At 42.3% G+C, this 27,440-nt stretch overlaps 2 protein-coding genes and 1 long non-coding RNA gene across 3 annotated transcripts in view; 2 read left to right on the forward strand and 1 right to left on the reverse strand.

The window, feature by feature from the left end:
* Window positions 1-3,513, forward strand: part of LOC109483234 (membrane-bound transcription factor site-1 protease-like) — a 62,247-nt gene extending 58,734 nt beyond the window's left edge. Inside the window, exons 21-23 of the mRNA XM_019786215.1 lie at window positions 1,272-1,394; window positions 1,974-2,097; window positions 2,778-3,513. Coding sequence (XP_019641774.1) covers window positions 1,272-1,394; window positions 1,974-2,097; window positions 2,778-3,084 — 554 coding nt within the window. The 3' untranslated portion in view covers window positions 3,085-3,513. The remainder of the gene's footprint in view (window positions 1-1,271; window positions 1,395-1,973; window positions 2,098-2,777) is intronic.
* A 2,711-nt stretch (window positions 3,514-6,224) lies between these two features.
* LOC109483243 (collagen alpha-3(VI) chain-like) lies at window positions 6,225-13,080 on the reverse strand. The gene is made up of 5 exons (XM_019786232.1): window positions 12,841-13,080; window positions 8,584-8,822; window positions 7,604-7,763; window positions 7,076-7,246; window positions 6,225-6,622 (listed from the first exon to the last, which is right to left on the reverse strand). The coding sequence occupies exons 2-5, from the start codon at window positions 8,812-8,814 to the stop codon at window positions 6,504-6,506; spliced, it is 681 nt and encodes a 226-aa protein (XP_019641791.1). The 5' UTR covers window positions 8,815-8,822; window positions 12,841-13,080; the 3' UTR covers window positions 6,225-6,503.
* An 11,131-nt stretch (window positions 13,081-24,211) lies between these two features.
* On the forward strand, window positions 24,212-27,440 carry LOC109483253. Its single transcript, XR_002141005.1, has 3 exons — window positions 24,212-24,893; window positions 26,495-26,562; window positions 27,282-27,440. It is a non-coding gene; the product is annotated as an uncharacterized LOC109483253 (long non-coding RNA).

Consider the following 27,440-nt stretch of genomic DNA (forward strand, 5'->3'; position numbering starts at 1 on the left):
ATTTTCTCTAACTTATTTGCATGTAAGTATCACTTGAACAGATAATTAGATTACGCCACTTATGGAAAGGATAACTAGATTACGTCCGTTTTTTTCATCGTCAATATTTTCGGCATAAATGAGGGGCGATAAGGACTTTAAGAAGGGCAATGATTGGTAAGATACCAAAGAACACAAAACGGTACGTAATTTTTCTTATCGCCCCCGAAATGAGGTCTGTAACGTAACTTTTTGTTTAAAACATAGACACCAATGGGGTAGCGTGGTGTATTCTGGGATAGTTTTGAGGGTATTTGGAGAGTTTGTCCTGGATTCGATGCGTTTTAAGACTTGCGCGCAAAATGGGCATTTAATTGTATACTGTAAAATAATATGCATTTTTCAATTCCAAAAATAAATGCCTGTCGAAATATAGCACCCCCTTCTGGAGGTTAGTACTCCTTTAAACAACGAATTTTGAACTTTTAATCAAACCACTGCATTGATTGAAAAAACTGTAACAATTAGGAAGAAAAGGACTTTCTTCAACTGTTGGGAGCAAAATATAAGCATTTTTGAGTTGATTCAAGACCAGAATCTTCTTTTTTTTTTTTGGAAATAAGAAAAAATGAGGCGAATCCGAGAACCAACAAATTAAATTGGTGTGGCCTAATGTCCATCTGACAAGAAATCAGCAATAACTGACATGTATTCGTGGATAATATGGCCATGCTGTGTTGTTTTAACTTTTCAATGGGAACTTTGGAAATAATGGCATAAAGTGACATCAGTTCTTTTGACCAGAGAATGTTGTTACTCTTACTAGTATTTGAATTTTGTATTTATTTATTATGTACTATAGTGTTACCCATTAAGCCTGTGCACATTATGGGCTATTTATCAGAGAAGAAGGTCCCTGAGACAAGCATGATCTAGACAAGATGTGTTTACAAGTTAGGGGACTTCACATTTGACCTTTCATATGCACAGTGCAAACCATGAACATTTTGCTAAGATTTGATTTGACTTATTGAAATTGCAACAGTGTAATACACGCGGAGCAGAGGCAGCTGTTGCTGGTGTTGTGTCCCGCACATAGAAACGAATACTGGACAGACAGTACTCATTTTCACTTGAGTCTAGTGGGGAAAGTCGTGTAAAGCGCCTTTCCCAAGGGCACAAGATCGGTGGCATGTCAGGACTTTAACCCGGGAGCTCTTGATTCCGAGTCGCGCACGCTGCCGTTGCGCCACACGACCCCACTTACAGATTACTTCTTTTCTGCTGCCTAGACTGTTTCTGGCTTCTGGACGCACTCCTGCAGTACACATCCCATAACCACATGCCTCCAGTGTTCGAGCAGCAAGGCTCGCCTTTCTCTATCATGAACGTGGAGCTACCAGAAAGAATGGAAGGTAAACCATGGATCCCTTTATCCATGTATTGAGTATGCATTTTTGTTTAACATTGAAAGTATTGCTGTGTGTGTGTGTTTGTGTGTGTGTGTGTGTGTGTGTGTGTGTATGTGTGTGTGTGTGTGTGTGTGCGTGCGGGGTGTGTGCGTGTGTGGTGTGTGTGTGTGCGTTCGTGCGTGTGTGGTGTGTGTGTGTGTGGTGTCACTGGTGTGCGTGGGTGTTGTGCGTATGTGTGTATGAGCGCGTGTGTGTGTCCATGCACGTGTGTGCATGCGCATGTGTGGTGTGTGTGCGCGCCCGCATACACCTACGTTGGCCCATAGTCTGCTGGTGGGTTTGCTTTGCAAGATGTTGTGGTTTGGTTAAACTGGGATTACCTGGAGTCCAGCCTTGTTGCCTTTGGTCTGCTTCTAAACCCAAGATTTGCTAGCGGATTTTCGAAAGCAGATCAAAGCTAACAAGGCTGGACTCCAGGCTGAAACTGGGATGCAATATGGCTGATACAAATCTTGTCTCAAAGGCGTTGATTGTTGGGGTGTGAGAGTGATACAATGATGACCATGGTATTGTTCCTCCCAGGTAACCACCTTGCCAGGTACTCCAAGGTGCTGGAGTCCAGTCTGGCTGGCCAGACTCGCCCCTTACCTGCCTGCCCACACCTGTCCTGGGCTAAAGGGGAGCCTCTCAACAAATCAGCACCAACGTAAGTCTGTCTACTACATGTAGTATCTAGTATTGCAAGAATGTAATGTGTGGGTGGAGAGTTGTTCATCAACTTTCTGCCTTAACATCTAACACATCCTCATCTTTTGAGCCTAGAAGTGACCATCATCACTACACATGGGTCTGCATGGAGGGGCACTAATCATTTACTGGATTGTAACTAGTTCAATTCCTTGTTGATCTAAATTTTACAAATCTGGTTGGAAACAACCATATGTCTTCCAAGTTTTTATTCTGATAATTCTTTGGAACATCTTTTACTTTACGCATCATCCTTTTGCAGTTTTGAGACTAATTGTAAAATTATGAGCTTTACTCAGAATTTCATCATCAAAAGTGGTCCTTTTGTATCTGGTAAATTTTTTCGACTTTAATTATTCTACTCGTGTCCTATCAGTGATTCTAAGGGATACGGGTTAGACTTGCGCTCGTTGAATTTCATTTACTAAACCCCAATTAGTTTGTTTCGATTTTGTATAATATATTATTTATTTATTTGTCCATGTAATTACCACATCTCTGTTTAATCATTTTGTGTAGATGGCGCCGTTAATATAAGTTCCATGGAACTTGAGTTCTACGCCATCTTGTATGTTTTTATGTTTTTGCTGTTTTAATATGATAATAAAGTTTTTACTCCATTTTTTTATCCGTCCACAGAAATCTGTATAAGCACCAGAAGCTGTTGTCGATTGACCTGATGGAGCCGCCGGTACCGAACGTGGTCCGGCGCCAGCCGGGGATACAGCACATCGTGTCTGATGGCGTAGGGTGGGACATCCAACCGGGCGTACCCAGCCACCCTCACAACTCCATACAATCCATGCCAGTCTTTGCTCTGGCCGGGTTGACTCTAGTGGTAGTATTTTTTGCTGTACATATACATAAAAGTAGATCCAAACCCAAGAGGAGAAAACCCAGGTTGAAACGCCCGACGTTTATAAACATAGTCAAACCAGTAGTGTAGTGTAGGTGTATTTTGTACATAGGGATTTTAGACATAGCTGGAAGGGGTGTGGTTATGTTTTATTTATATTTATGGATGTGTATTGTTGTTTGTTTTTTATTGCTCCTTGCCATGGAGCAGACATCTACAGGATAATTATTGTAGATTTTGCCTCTACATTTCAACTGTTCGTCTACAATTGTTTGTACACATGTACTACATTGTCCTAATTGACTTACGTATTCCATAACCGTGGTACATTTTAAGTCTCAGTGTTATTTAGGCACATTTCTTTTCGCAGTCATTTTCTTTGTAGAAGTTGCCTATTAAGTTATTCAGTGCCTTTTTAGTAGTAATTTTTTGTGGACCTGAAGACAGGACAACACTTCTTTCCTATGGAAATCATGAAGCATTATGTCACCCAAACATTTGTTTATTTGGACTTGTAAGATTTGAAAGATTTATTGAGTCATTAGCATTGTTGTATAAAAGGGGCAGTTGGAAATACTTCTATGGGCAAGAATTGTAAGATGAATTAAGAGAATTTTTGTACATATTGTACATACTCCTGCAGACACAGTAGCTTGTAATGGTAACTGCTTGAAAGCTTGTACAGGTGGCAGTCTTATCCAGAGGAGCTCGTACAAATAGCAAAATTCTGCTTCTCCAATTGTTTGAAGACAGCAATGCAATTGGGTCCAAGGCCTTTGTACTATCTGCACTATACATGTTCATTCGTCCAGCATCAGTATACTATCAGGGCTTGAAATACTGGGTGCATGTGCACCATAGTGCACCCAAAATTGGAGCTGTGCACCTTATTTTTTTCTGTGGGTGCACCCAAATATTTTTGTAGGAATTGTTAGCATTAGAAATGTAAGATAGTATACCGGATAATCTTGGTCTCTAAGTATTAGAAAAATAATAAAATCTTTGTTGTAGTACTTGTTTTATGATTTTGAAGTTAGCTCAGAAGAGTAGCAGTAAAACTGGCAATAAGTTTTTGTTTCATATGGTGCACCCAAAAATTTTGTGCACCTAATTTTTTTAGGTTGGGTGCACCAGTGCACCTATTCCCAAAAATGAATTTCGAGCCCTGACTATAATTTTCACTCCATGTACAGAAACATGTAAATATAGACCAAAAATATTATGCCAGTTGTATTTGAATCTGTATAGCCGGTATAACCGCCCCTCTGTAACACACCAGTTGTGTCACCTGACTGTTTTATTTGAAGTCTGTTGAGTTTTTGTCACACAGTGCTCTGTAGTGTTGTGCCATCATGCTCAATCAACGGAATAAATTTTTCCACCACTTTATAACTCCAGGGTTGTGTTGTTTTCTTCAATTTAGGCCACACCAATTTAATTTCTTAGTTAACGGATTCGCCTGCTTCATTTTTTTCTGATTTGCAAAAAAAATTCAGAATCAACTGCAAAATGCTCATATTTTGCCCTGAAGAGTTGAAAACAGTCCTTTTCATCCTAGTTGTTACAGTTATTTCATCTTTCAATGCAGTGGTATCATTAAAAGTTCAAAATTCATTGTTTAAATTTTGAACCAGCCTGGTGTGTTGACTTCATGGCTCCTATCGTACCATTTGGGGCCATAATAGGATGCCTAGGCCTGTTTTTGTCTTTTTATTTTTTCGCCCGTCCACTCCATTATTTTTCTAGAAAAATCTCTTAACCAAGAAATTAAATTGGTGTGGCCTTACCATTCAATAGACAGAAGTTGTATCACTGCTTCAGAGAATGAGACTATGTCATCTTTTTTGCTACATTTGCCTGTTTAATGTATAAAAGAAATCAACTATTAAGGTTTGACATGGTATAAAAAAAATAGGGTACAAGTGTAAAAGAAGTAGAAAAGTATATACTAAGTACTGTGTATCATATAAATACAAACTTGAGGAACAATATGAATGTACAATTATTGCAGTCTGTAATTGCATTTACCCCAATATGACGATTACTGTTACTGAACAATATGAACATCAATGCTGAAAAGTAGACAGAGTGCTTAAATTATGTCACAGGTGCAGTCATACTACTTTTTAAACTGTTAATGTACCTTTTCGAAAAAAGCTTTGTGCATTAATAGAAACATACCATATGAAAACTAAGGCCCTGTTCATATGAAGCTAGTGAAAGCCCTTTACATGTGGTTTCCCCCGAAGCCAGTTTCAAGTGGCTCCATCTGAATGCTCCAAATCACATTGAAAGCGCCTCAATTAAAAACCACTTCGAGGGGTGGTTTCGATCCGGTTTCGCCAGATCGCAATGTGATTTCAATGTGACTTCGCCTGGTCATGGATTACGGGGTGATATCTATTTATATGCAATACCAAAATTTACGTAATGGTCGAATAACGTGTCTAGGACGAGTTTCACTGCCTTTGGCGGGACCACGTCGGCATTCGGCCGAGATACGCTGGGAGGGGGCACCAGCAAGCAGGTCGTTGACCTCTGACATTAATAACACGCTACCTTGCATGTTTTCATCAAACAGCAACTAATGTAGACGAGGAGAATCATGATCGGGCACGGTTTGAAAGGAATGTATGGCACGTGGACCAGATGTGAGGAATGCGAGTTACCCCAATCGCGGTTCGGGTGACTTCATATGAACAAGGCCTAAGTGTAATGTGCATGTGTATAGCGACTTTATTATAGTTTAGTTGCCATATGAATACTTGAATATGATACTGGTAAGAACAGTAGTACACATAGTAGCATGCAGGAAGAACTATATGACAATGATTCCCTGCACAAGGTATAATGGCAGAGGTTTCTTCATCTACATGTATATGACAATTCAGATGGCTACACGACATGGTGTACTATCATGAAAGTTCGTCTGTGTTGGTAGTTACATGTGTAAAGTTAAAACTTTTGGTCCAACACAAAAAATCTCTCACAACACATCCACATAGAGTCATCCGGACACTTTGTTTCACTTGACACTGTAAGGATGTCGGACACTGAACAAGACTATTTCTTGAGAGGGGTGAAGGAAGCCATATACATCAGGGCCCATCACCCTACACTGAACCGCGACGGGGGTCGACATCGTCTACCAGATACCTTTGACCCAGTGTTGACATCACACTTCAAAGAAGCCACGTGACTAACTTCACTGGGTCAATCTACTGAGGAAGACAAGCGTGACTGGTCGAAAGCTCTAGGTGAGAGAGTTTTTTTGTGTTGGACCAAAAGTTTTAACTTTAAACGGTATGGTATGCTCTAACAACCACTGTATTGTAGAACGTTCGATGGATGACTGAACCGCTTGGCATGAAATGATACATTGTGGGAACATAAAATGGCAGTGGTGCGTCAGTTACAGAGCTACACACTGTACGGCTGTCTTTTCATGATGCCCAGCCCATTTCCAATCAGAATAACGTGCTGGCACTACATGTAGCTGATGTGTTCGTTCAGGGACCGGCTTGCAGGATGTACAGGTGAGTTTCGGGGGGAGCCGACACAATTTTCGACAACTCCTCCTTGTCCACGGGTGAGTCGATGGCGATTCCAGTGGCAAAGAGTTCCACTCCTGTTGGAAAAAAAACGTCATTCTGATAATAGGACAGAAGTCATTGTTATGTGTGGCAGAGTTGCGAGCGCATTAATTTTTGCCTGATTATGTTGCCTGATCTGACAGTGGTCAACATGTCGAAAATGGGCAAAGACGTCTGTTGCCATGCCGGAAGGTGGATGGCAGATAACTTTGAAGAGATTGAAGAGAAGAGACAAGAAAAGGCTCTGATTTAATGTTTTGTTTCTTACTTTGATGCAGTGATATGTGGTGCTGGTTGTGTACATGTGATGTTCCCACTGAATCAAAACCATTTGTACAATGATTGAGTCAAAATTTTAAAATGTAGGAACCTTGTTTTTTTCGGCCCGCCTTGTTTTTTCGCCCGCTCGCATTAGATTTGTAGTCTGCAGAGGATGTCATGCAAATAAAATCTACTTTCTGTGGTCTTATACATGATTTTTCTCTCACCGTTGTTCAACAGTTCCGCAGCACGGTGTTTGACCTCCTCAGGGTCGTCACTCGGCCCGGTAGTCATGAGGAAAACCAGCTGGTGCGCGTCCTCCCGCGAACCCCGCTCCTGCTGGAAAACCTCGTCCTTAGCCAGGCCCAGAGCCTTCCCCATCATTCTGCCTGGATTCCCTGTGATGGGCACAACGTGGGAAAAGCAAGCAATTAGCCATATCGTTTGAAACCGTGTTGATAACCTGCGAGCGGTGGCCCGCCCTTTCTCGGTGAATATGGTGTGATAAAGCCTTGTCAGTTGCTATAACCACCTCATAAAGCCACCTCGTTCGCTGCGCTCACTTGGTGGCTTTATGAGGTGGTTATAGCAACTGACAAGGCTTTATCGCACCATATTCACCTCGGGGCGGATCATTAACCCTATATATGTGATACCCTGCATGCATTAATTCAGCCATTAAAGGCTGCGACTGCACGGTTGCTGTTCGGACAATAAAAAAACGTAGTATTAGTTGTTGTTGTTTTAGTCCTTACCTGTGTATTTAGCATGTCCGATGGCGTGTATGATCTCCTCCTTGTCGAACGTGTTGTCCAGGTGGAAGACCACGCGAGTGTCGGCCTCGTCCGAGAACATGATCATGGCCACCCTGACGTTATCCTTGTTGATGGCGGCGGGGAAATTGCGCACTGTCGTCTGAAAATGACGTCATGCTATGATGTTACTGAGGCGGGAAATTGCGCACTGTCGTCTGAGAATGACGTCATGCTATGATGTTACTGATGCGGGGAAATTGCGTACTGTCGTCTGAGAATGACGCCATGCTATGATGTTACTGATGTTACTGAGGAAATTGCGCACTGTCGTCTGAAAATGACGTCATGCTATGACGTTACCGAGGAACGCAGAATAAGCCCGAAAATAGATCCCAAAGCCCCGGGCCACCCACCTCCGTCAAAACGTCTAACCAAAAGTTGTTGCGTGTTAATCTTACTTTTTCGTTTCATGAATAGACTGCATTTATAGGAAAGAAATGGCTATTCTTTTATCTCTACTATACAAGCACCATTTTGGGGCCATCAGGTAGTTAGAATATGTTACTCTCCAAGCAGAGGCTTCGGCTTATTTTTAGAATGTTTCATAGTTTTTTTTTTTGGTACTTGTTTCTTTTTTCACAAGCTAAGCCTGACTTGGGGTGCCAAATGGTTACTACCTGGCAAATGGGTACTGCCTGGCCAATTTGTTTCTGTCTTTGCTAGCCACCAAAAGATCAGCTTGGAGATTAAGAACACGTTGTTTCTCTCGTTTCAATCTTAGAGACTACATGTTAGAGAATAGTTAAACCTTTACTGTTATCACCGATATATATTCTGTACGTAATTTGCCACATCCATATATTCTGTACGTAGGATGAAGTTATCCATACATGTATTTAACTTTGTTAGATATTTAGCTGTAGAAGACCATATAAAAGTCCCTGTACTTTTTGTTGTGTCAATAAAGAATCTCTCGTTACCTTCATGCTCCGTTTGAATCTGTGGAACTGCCTCTGCCCCACACCTGCACTGCTGTCCACGATGAATAACAGGTCCATCTTCACGGGATCCTGGGTCTTGGGATCCTTGGTCGCGGGATCCTTGCTGGTGGGATCCTGGATCGTAGGACCCTGGATCGGAGCAGCTTGCGCGAGCTGGGACGCCACGACGCAAACACAAACGCTCAAGTACATCATCCGTAGGTAGGCCATGTCGTAAACTGTAAATGAACAATGTTTGTTCAGTTATATCATTTAAAATAAAGCAGTAATTTGATGTAGTAGATCCCAGCACTCGTACATGTTTTTAAAAATCGTGGCGCTTTAACTTTTAACTGTTAGGTCTACATGTTGTAAGTCAGGAATTCCACATAAAGCACTTTCAGTATATAAGTTCTGGGTATCAATTATGGGAATATAAGTCGCAAATCATGTGTAGAAAGAATATTATGAGTCCTCTTCTAGCCTTCATAGCATGACAAAAACTGGGGGTTTGGGGCGTCTTCAGTGTCTTTGGGATCTTTTATGTGCTATTTTCTGGTTGCATAATAGACAACATAGCCGGCCTGGGCTAATCAGAAAACAGCCGAAGACCACCAAACCCCCAGTTCTATAAGCCTGCTACGGAGGCTAGTCCTCTTCTAATTTCTGAAAAGGCTGTAGGGTGGTCGACAGGACGCAATGCCCCCCGACCTTAACACCTCAGATTATGTGATAAATATTAGACTTAGGACCGGCCGAAGCGACTGACCATCAAAAGACAAACACTCTGAACCTAATTATAGCCTGGCGGGACTGATAGTGCTCTCAATAAGATGGCAGAAACAGATTTTTCTCTCATCACGCGGGGCGTGCGTGCTGGACTTTGTGCATCTCAACAGGTTGTAACAGCACCGTGGATTGGTCACGTTTTTGGCGGGAAGACGCAGCGCATCTCTGTCCTCCTTTAGACCACAGCAAGTAATTTTTATGGATGACATTAGCGCATGCATTAATTTTCGCCTGAGTTTGAAAAAAAAAGAAATTTTGTTGCCTTCTGAAAGGGGTCAACATGCCGAAAATGGGCAAAGATGTCGGAACGTGGATGGCAGACAACTATGAAGAGAGGAGACAAGAAAAGGCTCTGACTTAATGTTTTGTTTCTTACTTTGATGCAGTGATATGTGATGTTGGCTGTGTATATGCGATGTTCCCAAAGGAATCAAAACCATTTGTTCAAAATCTTAAAATGTAGGAACCTTTTTTTCGGCTCGCCTTGTTTTTTTCGCCCGCGCGTATTAGATTTGGACTCTGCGGATGATGTCATCCATAAAATTTACTTGCTGTGGCCTAACTCCTGCCCGGCCAGTGACAGGACAGGTCGGGAGACCGGTCATAACCTCCGGACTCTGAACACAGAATCTCTCTAATAGCGCTAAAGAATTCAGGGCATTCTTTCAACTAACAACGTTATAAAACGGTGCATCACGTGTTCAGGAACAACAACTTATGTAACACATTTTATATAGAAATGAAAAAAGGTAACGCGCGCTTTCTTGATTTAAGAAGCGTGGCAAAAATATGGACCAACTTTATTGCTTTATTACAGAGGGGATGTTAACCTTATTTTCGCGAATACGACCTTATATGAGACATTCTGCCGAAGTGCCATGTATAATACATTACGCATTTAGCGCAGGTGCAGTACGTTGTGCCAACGTGCTGGTCTATCTGACTGATTTTGTCGTCTGTAAAGTATCACTTCAGCTACATACACACTAAAAATCATGACGATCTGTCAACTGGTTCATGAGTTATCCTTCTTAAAAGATTTTTCAACAAACGCTCCTGCAGTTCCAGAACAAGCAGCTAGGGAACCCAAACTCATGTCACTTCTTCCCTAGCCCAAGAGCTATCTGCCATCCAAAATTCGTGACCCTAGCATGTCCAAATCATGAGATGTCAAAACCGGAAGTTTTGCTGCAGTACCTAAAAAAGCCGCCAGGGGGTCAAAAATCTAATCATTTCTAGGTCTCATCAAGACCTACCCACCTACCAAGTTTCATGACAATGGATAGAAAGCTTCTTGAGTTATGGTGTTCACAGACAAACAGACAGACAAACAGACGGACAAACGCTACTGAAAACATAACCTTCTTTGCGAAGGTAATAAAGGGCTCTGCTGTGCCCTTGACACAGTGAATCAACAACGCATTGCCCATGCCCCTATGGCCTTGGAAGGCTATGACCGGGCCTTTACCTTTACCTTAGTACGTCGGAATGCCCGTCCGCCTGTTATCATTCCTTCAAAGATTTAGGATGCGTCCAAAACACGACACACACGTGACTCAGTGCATACAAATAAATGTCACGAGGCAAATTGCACCCTCATAAAGATCCATTTATTTTGGACGAGTATCAAACAAAAGTGCCGCTAAATAAGTGGACTTTATGGACCATGTGAGTTATTTACGAGTAACGAAAGGCGTAATATACTCTGCATAATGTGGGAAAAGTAAACAATTAGTCATCGCTTGAAACTATGTTGATCAACCCGTGAGTGGTACTTGACATCAGTGTTATGGTGTAAAAATGTTTCCTCGCAACGTTACTCTAAGGCCACAGCAAGTACTTTTTTATGGATGACATCAGCAAGCGCCTGATTTTGGAGAAAAAACAAGAAATTTTGTTGCCTTCTGACAATGGTCAACATGCCGAAAATGGGCAAAGATGTCTGTTGCCATGCCGGAAGGTGGATGGCAGATAACTATGAAGGGAGGACACAAGAAAATGTTTTGTTTCTTACTTTGATGCAGTGATATGTGATGTTGGCTGTGTATATGTGATGTTCCCACTGAATGAAAACCATTTTCACAATGATTGAATCAAAATTTGTAAACGTAGGAACCTTGTTTTTATCGGCCCGCCTTGTTTTTTTTCGCCCGCTCGCATTAGATTTGCATTCTTACATGTAGTGATACTGTCTGAATCCAGAAAGCTACAGATCTTTCGATACTACAGTGTTCTAGCCAGGATTTTTTCCTGGCATAGGGGTCAGGTACAGAAGAGCAACTTTCTTGGCGCAACTCACGCATTGAGCCGAAATATTTTTGAAACTCATAACCCCCTGAGACACTATCATTGTCTAATGTGGAACAGATTTTGTGAAAGGTTTTGCTATAACTTTACCTATAGCTTTATTCTAAAGTTATATTTTCATTTTTTGCAAGATTTATGAAAGTTCTTCCTCCAAAAACATCCCTATGCTTGTTGAAACTTAGCATAGGGGTCAAAATTATAACATAGGTGGCCCCTATGCTAACAAGGCCTGGCTAGAACACTGCACTACCTGTATGTACAATACTGAATGGTTTGATAAACATTCTATTTAGCCAATTTCAACTACTAATATTCCTATAGCAACGTATGGAGCCTGGTAGAACGAAATCGCTCTGCCCTGTTTTCCGCTAAAAAAACAAGAGGCGTGCCACGTGACGGACTCTACAACTAGCACAATACAACATGTCCAAACGCTGCAGTCAACAACCAACCAGGCAACAATCAACTTTTTTTAAAACTCTCTTCATCTCTAGTACTTTTAGTTCTTTCTTCAAAGTGATAAGCACTGATATTATGGCAAGGTGATCTTGTGGTTAGGAATATTGACTCAGAGTCTGGAGGTACTCGGTTCGAAGCCCAGACAGTCCCCACTATTGTGTCCTTAGTAATGTCGATTTACACCATTAGATCATATTACCTCACTAGACTCGGGTAAAAAGATTAACTAGCTTGAAGTAGGTAAAAAGAGTACCTATCCAGTATAGATATAGGGACGTCCTCTCGGATGGGACGTAAAGCCTGAGCTCCATGTTTTAGAATCTAACCAAGATCTAACCACACTTGTCACTTCGAAAAAAGTAGGGCTCTTTCCAGATATGAGTGGTTCAAACCTTACAGGTCTTACTGTCCGGTCTTACACATCTTGTACTTACTGTACAAACTTAGAGTGCCTAAAGGTGGTTTATCGGTTATGCAAAACAAAGAGGTCTCGGGTTCGAGTCCCGACATGCCACCGATCTTGTGACCATGGGAAAGGCACATTACACGGCTTTCCTCACTTCGCTCAGGTGAAAATGAGTATTGTATTGTCCCCTGTGTTGGTGGTGGCATTATATAAGTTGAGTGTGCCGTCACCACGTCTTGTGATTACATGTTGGAACATATATATATATAAAAAGAAACAAAAGTATTGCTACTCACCTATTGCCAAGGTCAGACTACTACAATCCTAACGTTGATAACTTTGCTACTCTCCTAGGTTGACTCCGGGTCCCGCAAAACGCCTAACAGTGATTTCTTTATATCCTCTGAAACTGCGAAAAGGGCTACCAGGTACCTTAGATGTTCACCTTAAAAGGAAATGACAAAACTTAAGGAGTCATGTGAGAATGTTAAGACGGACGTCGCCTATGACGCACTCCTTGTCACACTCTCGCAGGATGTTACGCACTTTCTGAAGACTACCCCCAGACCGCTGTATATATACTGTAGCCCACAGGTACGCAGCCTGGGATTCAGACTCCGTGTAGGGCTGTCTTCTTCTTTCGCTTGAGGCAGCCGCCTTCAACAGTTTGAAGATTCTGCTGCCTGTAGTGGTGGGTGCATGGCGGGGAGTTCAGGTTTCACAACTTGCCCCTAAACTCCTCCAGAGAAGAGGAAAGGGCAATGTCTGCATCCAGGTTATTCCAGTCAGGAATTGTCCGCGGGAAGAAAGAGTTCTGCCTGTAGGAAGTCCTACTTTGGGGCACTCTGTAGGCAGCGGAGTGGGACTGTCTAGTGGCCCTTGTCTGGGCATTGAGGGTGGGCCTTGTTGACATGTTGATTCACACTGCCTTTGGATGTCATTCTCCAAGCAGAGATTTAGGATTCGGATAATTTTTTACGCGTGTTAGGCGTTTTTATAGGGTTTCTTTTTTGGTATCTTTCTGTTTATCCTTTTTTTTACATGCGTCGTATTGGATACTGTGCGGGATCTGCCCAAGGATTGGCAATAGGCCTAAGTAAGTAAATATTTGATACTTCCTGTTTTGCCAATTTGATATTGTATTGCAGCCACTGCTTGGAGATTATTCGAGTGTATCACTGTAGCAGATTTGCCAAAGATGCTATGATGCAGGAGAGAGGGACCGTTCTGTATCTGTATCTGTATAGCCGGTAAAACCTGCCTTCGGCGTAACACACCAGCTTCGCAGGCACGCGGCGCGGCAGCTGGCTACATTACACCAATCGACTTGTTACACCTAACCTTTGAACATCTCACTCTAGACATTGTTTAAAGCTATCTAATGACAATGCCCCTACTGTACTTGTTGACAGCGAGTTCCACTCTGCGATAGTTCTAGGAAAGAATGAATTTTTGAACACCTCAATCCTTGGTTGATAACTCTGGTACTTAAAGGCATAGCTATTTCTTGTTCTGGGCTGGTATTAGGTACTTAGTAGTTGGGACGTCCACCATTTTTATCGGCTTTCTTTTTTGTATCTTGTATCTGTTTAAAGCTTTCTAGTGATGCTGCCCCTACTGTGCTTGGTGGCAACGAGTTCCACTCTACGATAGTTCTGGGGAAATGCGAGTTTTTGAACACCTCAATTCTTGGTTGATAACTCTGATATTTGAATTCATGACCGTTACTCCTAAGAAATTTATATAGAACTGATTGTATGTACGTCTCAGTCTCTAAATATAAATTTGTCGTCTTCAGATATCACAAGAGAAAAGCACAACAGGCACCAACAAACAAAACGCTGTCCGCCGCGTGGAGTCTGGTTTTTGAGGCTAACTTCCCGCCGGCCAGTGCTCGGTTGTGATTGGTTGATGGCCTGTAAATATTTGCATACGAGCCACCGTAAAGATGTAACGCACTTCCTTTTGATGTCGCCGACACCCAACGTGCCACCTAATTAGATCATACTAGTATTTCCCCGGACGATTACGTCATAAATTTAACATGACGTTTACAACAGTACAAACGTTAAAAACAATTAAAACAACATTTACGTGATTGGTAGAACTTTAATTGTATCCAAAGGTAAAAATCGGTTGAAGCCATTTGTTAGGTTAAGTGGTACAAAGAGCAAACCTGATCTATTATTATCACACACGAACTATTGACCGACCCCCCACGACGGTGCCTACGTATCTCTGTGACCCTAGTTAGACACAGTTTTTGTCGCGTGGCTGAAAATGCTGTGATGATGTTTTGCAACAGGACGGCAAGTAATTAGGCCACAGCAAGTACATTTTATGGATGACATCCTCCGCAGACTCAAAATCTAACGCGAGCGGGCGAAAAAAAACAAGACGGGTCGAAAAAAACAAGGTTCCTAAAGTTTAAAATTTTGACTCAATCATTGTACAAATGGTTTTGATTCACTGGGAACATCACATGTCATATACACAGCCAGCATCACATATCACTGCATCAAAGTAAGAAACAAAACATTAAATCAGAGCCTTTTCTTCTCTCCTCTTTTCATGTTTATCTGCCATCCACATTCCGGCATGGCAACAGACATCTTTGCCCATTTTCAGTATGTTGACCACTGTCAGAAGGCAACAAAATTTCTTGTTTTTCTTTTTCCAAAATCAGGCAAAAATTATTGCGCGGGATCATGTCATCCATAAAAATTACCTTGCTGTGGCCTTAATTAACGAGAACGGCAACATTTGCGGGCAAATGCCTCGGAATTCACTCACCTCGTACAAGCAAATATATCCAAAAAGATCCAAAATCACCCAAGGCAGCGACCTAGGTATTCAGTAACCTCGTTATCTGTTTTAGAGGACTGAGGCGACTTTGGCGGGTTATACAGAACACCAACTTTAATTTACACCACGAGGTAGACGGTTAGTAATTTTTATGGATGATATCAGACAACAAACATGCGACACAGAATAGCCACTACAAGACTCCGGATTAGCTCACACAAACTTCTTGTAAAAAGGGTAGAAACAACCACATTCCTCTGCAACAAAGAATTTGTCATTATTGTAACCTAAATGAGATTGAAGACGAGAGTCATTTTATTGTGGACTGTACTCTATATGATAATGAGAGAAAGATTTTCTTCAATTGTATACAAGATTACTTCCCTAGTTTCAGAAATTTAGAAAAGAAAAATTCCCATTCCTCATGAAACTCGATAACCCTCGTGTACTAGTATAAGCTCCATTTGTTCTTACATTTACATACAACTGTCTTAAGAAGAGAGAAGAAGCAGAACCTGTACATATGTCGTTTTTAGTATAGATATATTTTAGTCTACCATCGCTATTTACCATGACCTGTACTTAGTTCGCAATGAGCAAAAATGTACAATAAATGTCTTTCATTCAATATTTGAGTCAGCACAGGCAATGAGTTAACGGACTGACATTTGCATAAGGCCAGAGGTTGTCTATTCAGCCTATTACCAACAATGGTGCAAATAGATCTTTGTAGGTTTTTAGGTCACGGAGATTAGATTTAAACTCATTTGATTCAAAACATCATCTTATATATGAAAAAAATATGCCGAGAGATCTTAAGTCTGCTTTGTTGTGAGACAGAAAACCATGTCATAAAGGGACAAAGGTATTGTGAATTTGCTGGCCTTTTGTAGCATTTAAGAGTCGACACTGTACTTAGTTCTGCTGAGTTTGCGTAGAGCTTCGGCACCCAGGCCAGAGCCTCCTCGGTCTTTTTTTATAGAACAGGCGAAACTCAATGTGCGCGTGGATCATTAAAATTTAATCAGTGTTGCCTTACAGAACCAACCACCAAGGTCTAAAGCAGGCTTTTTCCGTTCCAGGAAGGCTGAAATTTGAACAAAACAAAACATCCAAGACTGAGGAAATTGACCTTGAAAATCCAGTCTTACCGCCCTGGAATCACTTTGGGCGCCTTTGATACCGACTACGCACCAACGTCTGGAAGCAAAATCCGTCTGGGCTCAAAATATAATCCAATCAACTGAAGAAGGTGTCTGACCAGCCTTAGACTCATTCCCGGAACCTCCAGGGAAGCAGATAATTGGTCTGACTCGTTGCTATGGCAACAGAGGATACAAACACGTCAATGGCTTTCTGGGGGGGGGGGGCATTCACGTCCTAAAACCATATATAGATCTATCCACCAAAATAAATGAAAGACAAAAAAAATCACACATCTTCCATCAAATATTGAAAGGAAACTATGTATGCATTTCCACTTTCCACAAGTCTAGGTGACCTAAGGTACAAAATGTATAATCAGATTTAAAATTATACTTTTATCCATCTCTCTCACTCGAAGTCGGTGTTTGCAGGGAGGTTGACGTGGTTGATGTCTGTGTGGAGGCTAGTGTAGTCGGTGTTGGCAGGGAGGTTGGCGTGGTCGATGCCTGTGTGGAGGCTAGTGTAGTCGGTGTTTGTAGGGAGGTTGGCGTGGTCGATGCCTGTGTGGAGGCTAGTGTAGTCGGTGTTTGCAGGGAGGTTGACGTGGTCGATGTCTGTGTGGAGGCTAGTGTAGTCAGTGTTTGCAGAGAGGTTGACGTGGTCGATGTCTGTGTGGAGGCTTGTGTAGTCGGTGTTTGCAGTGAGGTTGACGTGGTCGATGTCTGTGTGGAGGCTAGTGTAGTCGGTGTTTGCAGGCAGGTTGGCGTGGTCGATGTCTGTGTGGAGGCTAGTGAAGTCGGTGTTTGCAGGGAGGTTGGCGTGGTCGATGCCTGTGTGGAGGCTTGTGTAGTCGGTGTTTGCAGGGAGGTTGGCGTGGTCGATGCCTGTGTGGAGGCTAGTGTAGTCGGTGTTTGCAGGGAGGTTGGTGTGGTCGATGTCTGTGTGGAGGCTAGTGTAGTCAGTGTTTGCAGAGAGGTTGACGTGGTCGATGTCCGTGTAGAGGCTAGTGTAGTCGGTGTTTGTAGAAAGATGCTCGTGCCCAAGACGTGATGCGTTTCGGCACATCTTCCGTAGACGTCGCTTGTTCACGGTCTTGTTGTCTTGATCTGGGAACTGGTCGTCATTTTCGTACTGAGCTTCTCTTTCGACCTCTTCTTCATTCCGGATTCCGCCACCATTCTCACAAGGACATGAAACCTGGTTGACATTTTTGTTCTGACTTTTTTCCCTAAAACGTACGGGCTCTTCCTCTCTTCCTTTTCGCATACTGATTTTTCGGACGAACGTGACGAGAACCAAAATCACACCACAGAGGCCAGATGCTGCTGCTATCCCATACGAGAAGGAAACGCTACTTTTGAGCTGCCAGGTTAAAGTTGTCGTCTCTGAGAACATGGCCATGTTGTAAGGTGCTGTTGTGATGTCTTGCCGGGGCGTTGTCTCCTGCTGAACCGGGCCGGGATCTTGTGTGCGGCGTAGATATAGCACAGCGGCTGCGGCGGCACTTTGTGTGTGGTTCCCCGTCACTCTGCACGTGAGTGTACCCGACACGACACCGACATGGTCAGGCCCTGTCATGTTCAGTACGGAGTAGCAGGTTGTTGTTCTATCACGCGTCCTCACATCAGAGCCTTGCCGCATGCAGCGCAGCGTTCTTGCCCCAATGTGTTGTCTGGAGTATTCGAAGGTGGATGGGAGCTCTTTCCCGTTCGGAAGAAGCCAGGAAAATTGGAGACGTTCGTGGCAGCTTGCCCGGCAAGTGAAAGAGACTGTTCCCGGCACATTCATCGTCTGTCTCCTCGGTGTACCCCAAACACGGGACTTCCATGTAACGTTCTATCCGAGGGACGTCCCTAGCCGAAGCTAGGTAATCATTTGCACCTGAGTGAAGTGTCAAGTGAGGAAAGTCGTGTAACGTGCCTTTCCCAAGGGCCCAAGATCGGTGACCGGGTGGGGTTCGAATCCGGGACCTCTTGGTTCCGGGCCGAAGACGATTCCGCTAGGCCACACGACCCCACTTATTGACCCCACGAATGGGAAGATAAACATTCTTATACTCGTACATATTCTATAGTTCCACCTTTCAGATGTTGCGTTTCTAGTATAGTATTCGACTTACATTCAGGCAGCGGTGCGGGAATGTGGAGAAGGTTCCCGCTCCTGGTGCAGGTGATGTCCGTGGGCGGGTCGCCGCCTCTCGCACTGCAGCATTCCGGGCCGCGACACGAGGAGCAGCCCACACGTACAAACCGGGCAGTAGCAAACAGTCCCAGCAATACAAGGCTAGAGATCTTCATCGTGTCACTTTAGAGTGGTGAAATTGTAGCCCACTATATAGCCAGGGTCACACAGTCTCTACCAGACTAACTACGCTGGCTATATGTAGAATATTTGCAAGGGGAGTTTGGCCGCCTTGTAGGTTTGACAGACCGCGAAAAAGAAACTACCTCCCCGCGGCCGGACTCCCTTGGCCAATTTTACTCTCTTTTTGGCCGAATTCTACGATTCGTATTCCCGTAGAAAGGCCTGGTGGAGGCTACAGTCGACGAGTTCTGGCCGAATTTGTTTGTTGATCGTCGAAAGGCCACATGAGCCCGAATCGAGCGTTTTTTCGCCGTCAAGTCTATCTCAAGCTCCTTTGTTACATTGACCGTACCCCATAGCCCTAAAAAGTGCACGATGATCGAGAGAACACCGGGCGTACTGCTGCCGAAAAGTAAATGTTAATTTCAGCTCGCAACCTGATCTACACAATATAAGTATGTATATATTGTCATGGCGTCACGGCCAGCGAGTGGTGGTAGGCAAAAAGCTCGGTGGCGATTGGCTGATTTGCCCACCAATAATTTGCATATGTCCTCAAAACTTTGCCTGTAAAGAAAAACAGTGGTTGCTCGTGTGCTGATGCCCTGTGACGTTATCAACTGACGTTCTGAGAAAAGGTCATATTTTTCGTCTAGCCGGGGTGAAGGAAATGCCTCAGGCAACAAAGACTATTAAAACTGTGAATGAATAAAACAAGGACCGGACATCCGCGAGCAAAATGTAAAATTTCTACTTCTTGGGAAGGTTTTGTTTTCACTTGCGCTTGTGTGTTCGCAACTCAAGCTGTGTTTAAGTTAAATCACCCAAACCGCGATTCGGGTAACTCACATTCCTCACATCTGGTGAAACCGTGTCCGATCACAATTGGCTTGAGCTACATTTATTGTTGTTTGATGAAAACACGCAATTAACGTCAGAAGTCAACGATCTGCTTGCTGATGCCCCCCTCCCAGCGTATCTCGGCCGAATGCCGACGTAGTCCCGCCAGAAGCGGTGAAGCTAGTCCTAGAACGGACACATTATTTGACCATTACTGCTCCTTAAGTTGCTGCCACGTAAAAATTGGTATTGCATATAAATAAAGAAATATCACCCCGTAATCCATGACCAGGCGAAGTTACATTGAAATCACATTGCGTTCAGACGCAAATCGCGATGCGGAATAACCTATTCGAAACCACCTCTAGAAGTGGTTTGGGATAGAGGTGCTTTCAATGTGATTTAGGAGCGTTCACATGGAGCCACTTGAAACCGGCTTCGGGGTAAACCACATGTAAACCGCCTTGGGTGATTTCACTTAAACACGGCCTCTGACTGGACCCCTATAAAGTATACGGCCATGTTGATTTGATTATATGGATGGCATCCTCTGGGAAGCCCAAAACTGACGCTAGGGTGCGAATAAAAAAAGTTTGGCAAAAAAAATTCCTTCATATGTTTTTGTGTGTGCAAATAGGTATATTGGCGAACGAACAGATACAAAAAAGCTCCGTATCTAGTACAACTGTTGAATATGTGATTGATCATTGGACTTAACAGCGCTCGATCCTGACATGAAAATGTAAATACAGTATTGATACATGTCCTTTTATATATGTATACCAGTATACGCGAGTACGTAACTTTATATATACTAGTTTTTATTTCTTTCTGGGGACGAAGTATCGTCCTGTCATGTATTTATCCCCTGTGTTGGTGGCGGCATTAATATTAATATATTATATGTTGAAAAAACTTGAGTGTGCCGTCACAACGTCTGGTGATTACATGTTAAAAAAATTATGTCTCCTGAACTGAAATATGATTTTTATGATAAAGTGACTTACTGTTAATAACTACGATACGTGAAAATTTACAGATCTGTACTTTGTAAATATCAACAAAATTCAGACTGATACAAAATGTATGCCTGATCATTAATACGGATTAATCAATTAATTCATTTAATTACTCATATTAATCAAAGAAATGTTTAAACCATAGAACTACTAGTATAAGTGATAGGACAAACCCAACATGTCGATCTACGTACTAAGTAGCCTAATTCATTTGCAGCTGACGGAGGGCATCTTGCGCAATTCTCAATTATTGCAGCACAGTAAACGCCAGGGACGTTCAAGTAACATGTAGAGTAGATGTAAACGTTTTGGAAGGCAACAGTAACCTCTATACGAAACCTTAATAAAATACTCCTGTTTTCTGTGTAAGGCCACAGCAAGTAAATTTTATGGATGACATCCTCCGCAGACTCCAAATCTAATGCGAGCGGGCGAAGAAAAAAAAGGCGGGCCGATAAAAAACAAGGTTCCTACATTTTAAAATTTTGACTCAATCATTGTACAAATAGTTTTGATTCAGTGGGAACATCACATATACACAGCCAGCATCACATATCACTGTATCAAAGTAAGAAACAAAACATTAAATCAGAGCATTTTCTTGTCTCTTCTCTTCATAGATATCTGCCATCCACCTTCCGGCATGGCAACAGACGTCTTTACCCATTTTCGGCATGTTGACCACCGTCAGAAGGCAACAAAATTTCTTGTTTTTCTTTTTCCATAATCAGGCAAAAATCAATGCGCGCGCTGATGTCATCCATAAAAATTACTTGCTGTTTCCTAAGTTAGTATATTTGGACATGAAGTGACACACTGCATGCCATTTATTATTAAAAGATACTAATAAGACAGTAAAGAGAGTTAATTCGAAAGACTATATGTCCTGCTCATTTATATAGGCCAATTTATACACAAGGCCAAACTGACTTAATTTTACGAATGACATCCTCTGAAGAACCCCAAACTGGTGCGCGGTCGAAAAAAAAATCCAGCCAAAAAATGCTGCTTAGGCCACACCGATTTTATTTTATGGATGACATCCTCTGAAGATCCCCAAACTAGTGCGTGCGGGCGAATGAAAAAAAAATTCCGGCCAAAAATAACAAGAAAGGTGTAAAAAATACACCTAGGCGACGAATTGTATATTATGTAAATTAGGGTATTATCAATTTAATTTATTTTTATTATATGTACGAATTGGAATACTTCACTTCATAAGCTACATGTACATATATGTGCCTGGTTATCTACATGTCGGCAATCGACCAATATCGGGTCCCCATTCTTAGCTCGGTGTTTGTTGCTATTGTTTAGATTTAATTCCAATCTTTATAAATATTTTTAAAGGGATATCTTATGTTTTACAAACATTTCAAACTTGTTCTTAACTTCTTAAGAAATTTCCGTAAATTACAAAACATTCGAAATATTTTTGAGTCCGCGAACGATATTTCCAATGATTTCTAAAGAAAGGCAACTCGGTTCGACCATTTTTTTTAATTTTTGTAAATGACCCGTGACGAAGTAATTTGCACATCAACACGAAGTGTTATGTGAGCCAAAAATAGGAATCGTTGATGAACCCTGATGAACCCCATTGATACAGAAAACAAGTGCCAAACCGTACGCTGCTTTTAATAAATCTCAAACTCTAGTGAAACATCAAATCCTTTCTGTTGTACCATGGTTGTACAGTCCATCCATATTTCTTGAGATAAAAAATAGGTACCCATTCACAAAAACGCCTGTAAATTCATGGATCTTTCTCGCACAGTATTACGTAGATCTATTACACGGCGCCGAAACATGTCAAAATACACTCCGTCTTCCCTCTCGTCAAAAACGCCGTCCGTGCAAGTCATGTGTGCTTCCAAATAGTCCGCGGAAACCGCTGGCATATTGCCGGTAGCTCGGGCGATCGCGATCTTCGGTCTGCATCGGCGCGTGTGACGTCATGATCGGGCTCATTTGTATGCAGGCGTCTGCCTTTTGACTACATGGACTACAAAGGACGCCACCGGAGGGCGTAAACCCAGATGCCGCGGGTGAAACTGCACATCAAGTAAATACGAAGTTTGGCTGGTAAAAAAAAGGAATTAAAATTAAGATCTCAGTTGATTGCCACTTTCTAAATTTTTGCAAATTATGACATTTTCGAAAACATGCTACTCAAGTACGTACATTTTTATAATAATTTCAGAATATTTATAATATTTTCAAAATAAAAACATTGAGAAAATATTAAAGGTATTATTTTAAAAAACACGCGGTGACTTGGAATGGACTCTATAAGAGCGCACGTACAGCACATGAATCCAGATAAAATCTATCAAAAGTTGTAAGACATAAAAGAACTACTTGTGATGAAAGCTCCTTGTATAAAGTCAGTAGGAACAAAGATCACTGGATACCGGTACGGTGATCATTATCTAGTCTACCGAAGCGATCCTTTTCTCCACCGCTGCAAATTTTACATGCCCGGTCAATTCAAGCGGCCGTTGACCTTATATAATAGAAAGCTCTGGACTCTGGACGCTCTGGACTCTGGATCGATACGCAAAAACCATATGTATATCATATACATTATCATTATGTGCATAACATAGCATATTGCTCTGTCGCTGTGTGTATATTCTGTAAGGGTAGGAATAGGCTATCAAACCCAAACCTTTTCGCAGGTTCTTGATTGTCAGAAAAATGTTTATGAAAGCCGTTATGAACCCCCAATGCTGCAGATATAGGCGTGCTTGTAGGTGCTTGTATTATATCCTGGATGCTGTCCGTGTGCTGGTTCGCAAACAGGCCACGGTCACGAGGTCTGGTTTATAGATGTGTTGTCCGCCACACACGTTTGCGGGGACACCAACATGCATCCAAGGTTGATAAATAAATAAATAGAGTGACCACAGATACACTCGACAGAAACGTACAGAACGACCTTATAGAGGTAAAGTTGATCCGCGAAGATCAGGCGGTTCCACAAGTGTCATCTGTTGTTGTTCTGTCGAATTGAACGTGTTGCGGTGCGTAGATAAGAGCGCTCCTTGGTGACATTCGTTGTTTCCGATTCCGAATGCAGAAATGTATGTCCAGATACTAATATTTGCTATACACTTGATCTGGCCTGTCGTTCACAATTGACTTTTTCAGTGACTATGTCTTTACATAGCCTCTACCAGACTCACAACGCTGGCTATTTATAGTAGAATATTTGCCAGGGGAGTTTGACCGCCTTGTAGGACCTTGTAGGTTTGACTGGCCTTCGGAGGGAAAGATTTAAGGGAGTCATTTAACTACTAGTACCTCCTCGCGGCCGGACTCCCTTGGCCAATTTTAATATCTTTTTCCCCCGAATTCTACGATCCGTATTCCCGTAGAAAGGTCTGGTGGAGGCTAGTTTTTATATGCCTCAAATCGCCGCGTCACAATGTAACGTTGGATGCACTTTTGTCCGTTTCTGTTGGCACATATTTTTCTTTGTAGCGGTTTTAGGACAAACAGTAAAAGGAAACACAACAGAAGAAGAATAAAGACTACACATTATTTTATAATCTTCCATGGGTATTATCGTTATACTAAATAAATGGAACCCGTCATTTCTTTTCGGCAGCGTTTTGGAATTTGAAAAGGCTTGCGCTGTGGACATGTGCTCATGTTGGTAATATAAGGGGCTTTACGTTTCACTGGTTTCGGGGAAGGTTTCTGTTTGTTTGCACCGCCGCTACAAGGACTACAACAACAAGCTTGACCCCTTTCGCACCATCCCATACAGTGACCCTGGCCAGATGGCCGGACGTTGCCTCGCACAAGTTGTTGTGGTCAGCAGAAATGTAGTTAGATAATCGTATTCATTGTCTTGGCCAATCAGGCGTAATTGTCTTACAATTAGCAATATTTAATCCCTCCCAGATATTCCAAACATGGACAGAGCTGGCAAAACATGTTAATAAGGATGTGTCCTCGTATAAATATCACCGCGACCTACTTGCCGACTCATTACGCACGGAAAAAAAACCCCACGTCCATCGGCGGCGTGACCCCACGACCAGGCCGCGGGACGTGGAGCGCGGGTAGCCCGGCCAATCTGGAGCAGCGCACGGTCGTAGAATGCAGGCAGCCCCGGCCAACAGCGCGCGGACGTGGAAAGCGGGTGTCCCGCGACCCGGTCAACCCTCGCCGGAGCAGCGCGCACACCCGGAAGGCCCCCGGATTTTAGTCGTGCAGGCACGGAGGTAAGCCCAAACTTGAGTAGGTTGAGACTGTTCTTTTAATATTGGAACCATGCCATATGTAGTGTGTATTTGTGTCCACGGTCTTGGTTCATGTTGCCTTCTTACGTGTACCATCAAACGGTGTATTATTTTGGTTTAAAGTTTTTTTTGGGTAATGTTATGATTTTTTTGGTGTGCATGTAACATGTAAGTTGTTCCATTTCGATCAGTCCGTTTTTCTATGCAGTCGTTCAGGCTAGGTGACATTGTCTCTGAGCGGCCCCACGTTCTGCTCGGGTACCGTCTCTTATTTTGAAATTTAAAGAATTGTTGTTCACACCGGCGTCCTGACGGTTCTGATACCGTTTCGTCCAAATGTTTTCCTTCGCTGTCAATCGTTGTTGTAAAGCTTGCGTAAATAACTCATTAATTTCGTTTCTACACTATGATAACCCTTTATACTATTCTAAATGACGTACCCACTAAACTTAGCCTGTTGCGATTCTCTGGCTTAAAGTAAGTGTTGCCCCCAGCTTCTGACAACAGTGATTTTCCCCACAGTTCCCGACAATGTCAACGTGAAAAGTTCTAGTGGTTTGGGGGAAATTGGGTCACAGAGTAAAGATGAAAACATTCGCCTTTACATTTGTTGAGGATGTAGAACTGGTTTCTCAATAAGATTATACAAGAAGAAGCGCAGGCGGGCGTCCATGACCGTAGATATACCGGGGAGGCTACGTATATACGGTGCTAGGGCGAATAATCGTTCCGTTGTATTTACAATCAGTTCCTTGACTCTGCTTCATACGTTTTGAGACTGACAGTTAATCGTTTTCAGAAAAATCCGCGCCTTGTACCGTCACATTCATATATGCCCTGCTATCACCATGGTACATCGCGTGGATCATTTCATTTCCCAACAGCCACAACTATCAACTTTAAAACAATCATTTTAAAAACTTTGCTTTGACTGATGTTGTGGTTTGAGTAAACAAGGAAGCGATTCGAATCTGCTGTCTCGACGGGGTTGATTGGACGGGGTGAGAGTATAGAAGAAAATTCGCCCTTTGTCTGTACAATAATTATATACTAGAATAGGGTACTTGCTCATTAAATCTTTTGGAACTTTCCCTACTTTTGCTTTTTGTCGGCTTATAATATCAGCGGTTATAGGAAAGGTGAGTTCGCTATAATTAGAAATGCATAATGCGGATTTGATGGCCAGTAAGCGGCAAACCATACGGGTCTGTTGGTTACATCATCGTACGATATTAAGAAAGTACGTGGCTATTGACACACCCCTTGTGGATATAAAATATTTCTCTTTCCTTATTGACACACCCGGTGTGGATAGGGATTTTTCTCCTTATCGATTCACTTGGTGTGGATATAAAAAATTATGTTCTTATTGACACACCCGACGTGGATGTATTTTTTGTTTATTGACAATCCGGTGTGGATACATCCTAACCCTAACCCTTAATGATTGATGCACTTAAACTTTGCTGCTCTGTACGCATGTCTTCTTCCGCGGTCACGCTGAACGCTGTCGAACTATGCAGAATAACGCAACCCTAGAATATAACAAACTTCGTTAACCTGTTCTACACTGTTTCTTTCAGCTCTACATGACGACAAACACAAAAGTTACTCAAGAATACAAGACAGAAGAAGTGGAACAAAATACCAGGTGAGTGCCCAACCATCCTTATTATACGCAATATTGTGAATAATCACGATAGTTAGGCAATGTTCACATCTCTATAGTACTTCTTTCACGATAAGCTGTGTAAGTTTTGAAAAGTACCATGCTTTCGAATTCTATGATTAATGATTTCTGGGAAAACAATGTAGCCTGGGTACCAGGCCCCCGTGCCATGATTCAGTTAAATTACATGATAGGACTACTAAAGCATGTGGCATATGTAATTGCGAACGAGAAAAACACAGGCAGATATTATGTAAATTAAGATTTAATTTGCATAATTAATGAGAAATTCAGCAATGTTAAAAAACTGTTAATTTCGTTCTACAGATCTCGCCTAAATGACACATTTTCAACCGACAACTTATGCACCTGGACCACTACCTGTCGTTGCCATAATTGTTTAGTGATTTGATTACTCTTTTTGATTGTTGCTTGTTTGTTTGTTTGTTTGTTTTGTGTCTATGTTTCTAGAGGAGTCTGCCTAGTAGAGGAACTCTATGTTCCTGTTGCCGGCTCCTCTCAGAATTTTAATTTCTGTGAAGTTGATTAAATAAATAAAATAAATGTTGTAATTCAGCAATGGTAACTGCCTGGAATTTCATACCTAGGGCATTTGAAAGTTAGGTGAAGGTAAACATCATTAAATCACATAACTTATTAAAATATGGACCTCATTTGCTTTTCTCTTTTTGTGTCCACAGGTAAATTTCGCCATGTCTCACCCTGAGATGCAGACTGCAGCAGGGATTCACTGGCAAGCACGAAGCCCAGTCAAGGAAGGATCGGGGTGTGCATTCATGTTTTGCACGCAAGAAGATTGAAAAACAAGCATTGAATGCAGCAGCATCGTGAAAGCAAAG

The sequence above is a fragment of the Branchiostoma belcheri genome, unplaced genomic scaffold (genome assembly GCF_001625305.1).
Source record: "Branchiostoma belcheri isolate BF01 breed outbred unplaced genomic scaffold, Haploidv18h27 scaffold63, whole genome shotgun sequence".
NCBI lineage: Eukaryota > Metazoa > Chordata > Leptocardii > Amphioxiformes > Branchiostomatidae > Branchiostoma > Branchiostoma belcheri.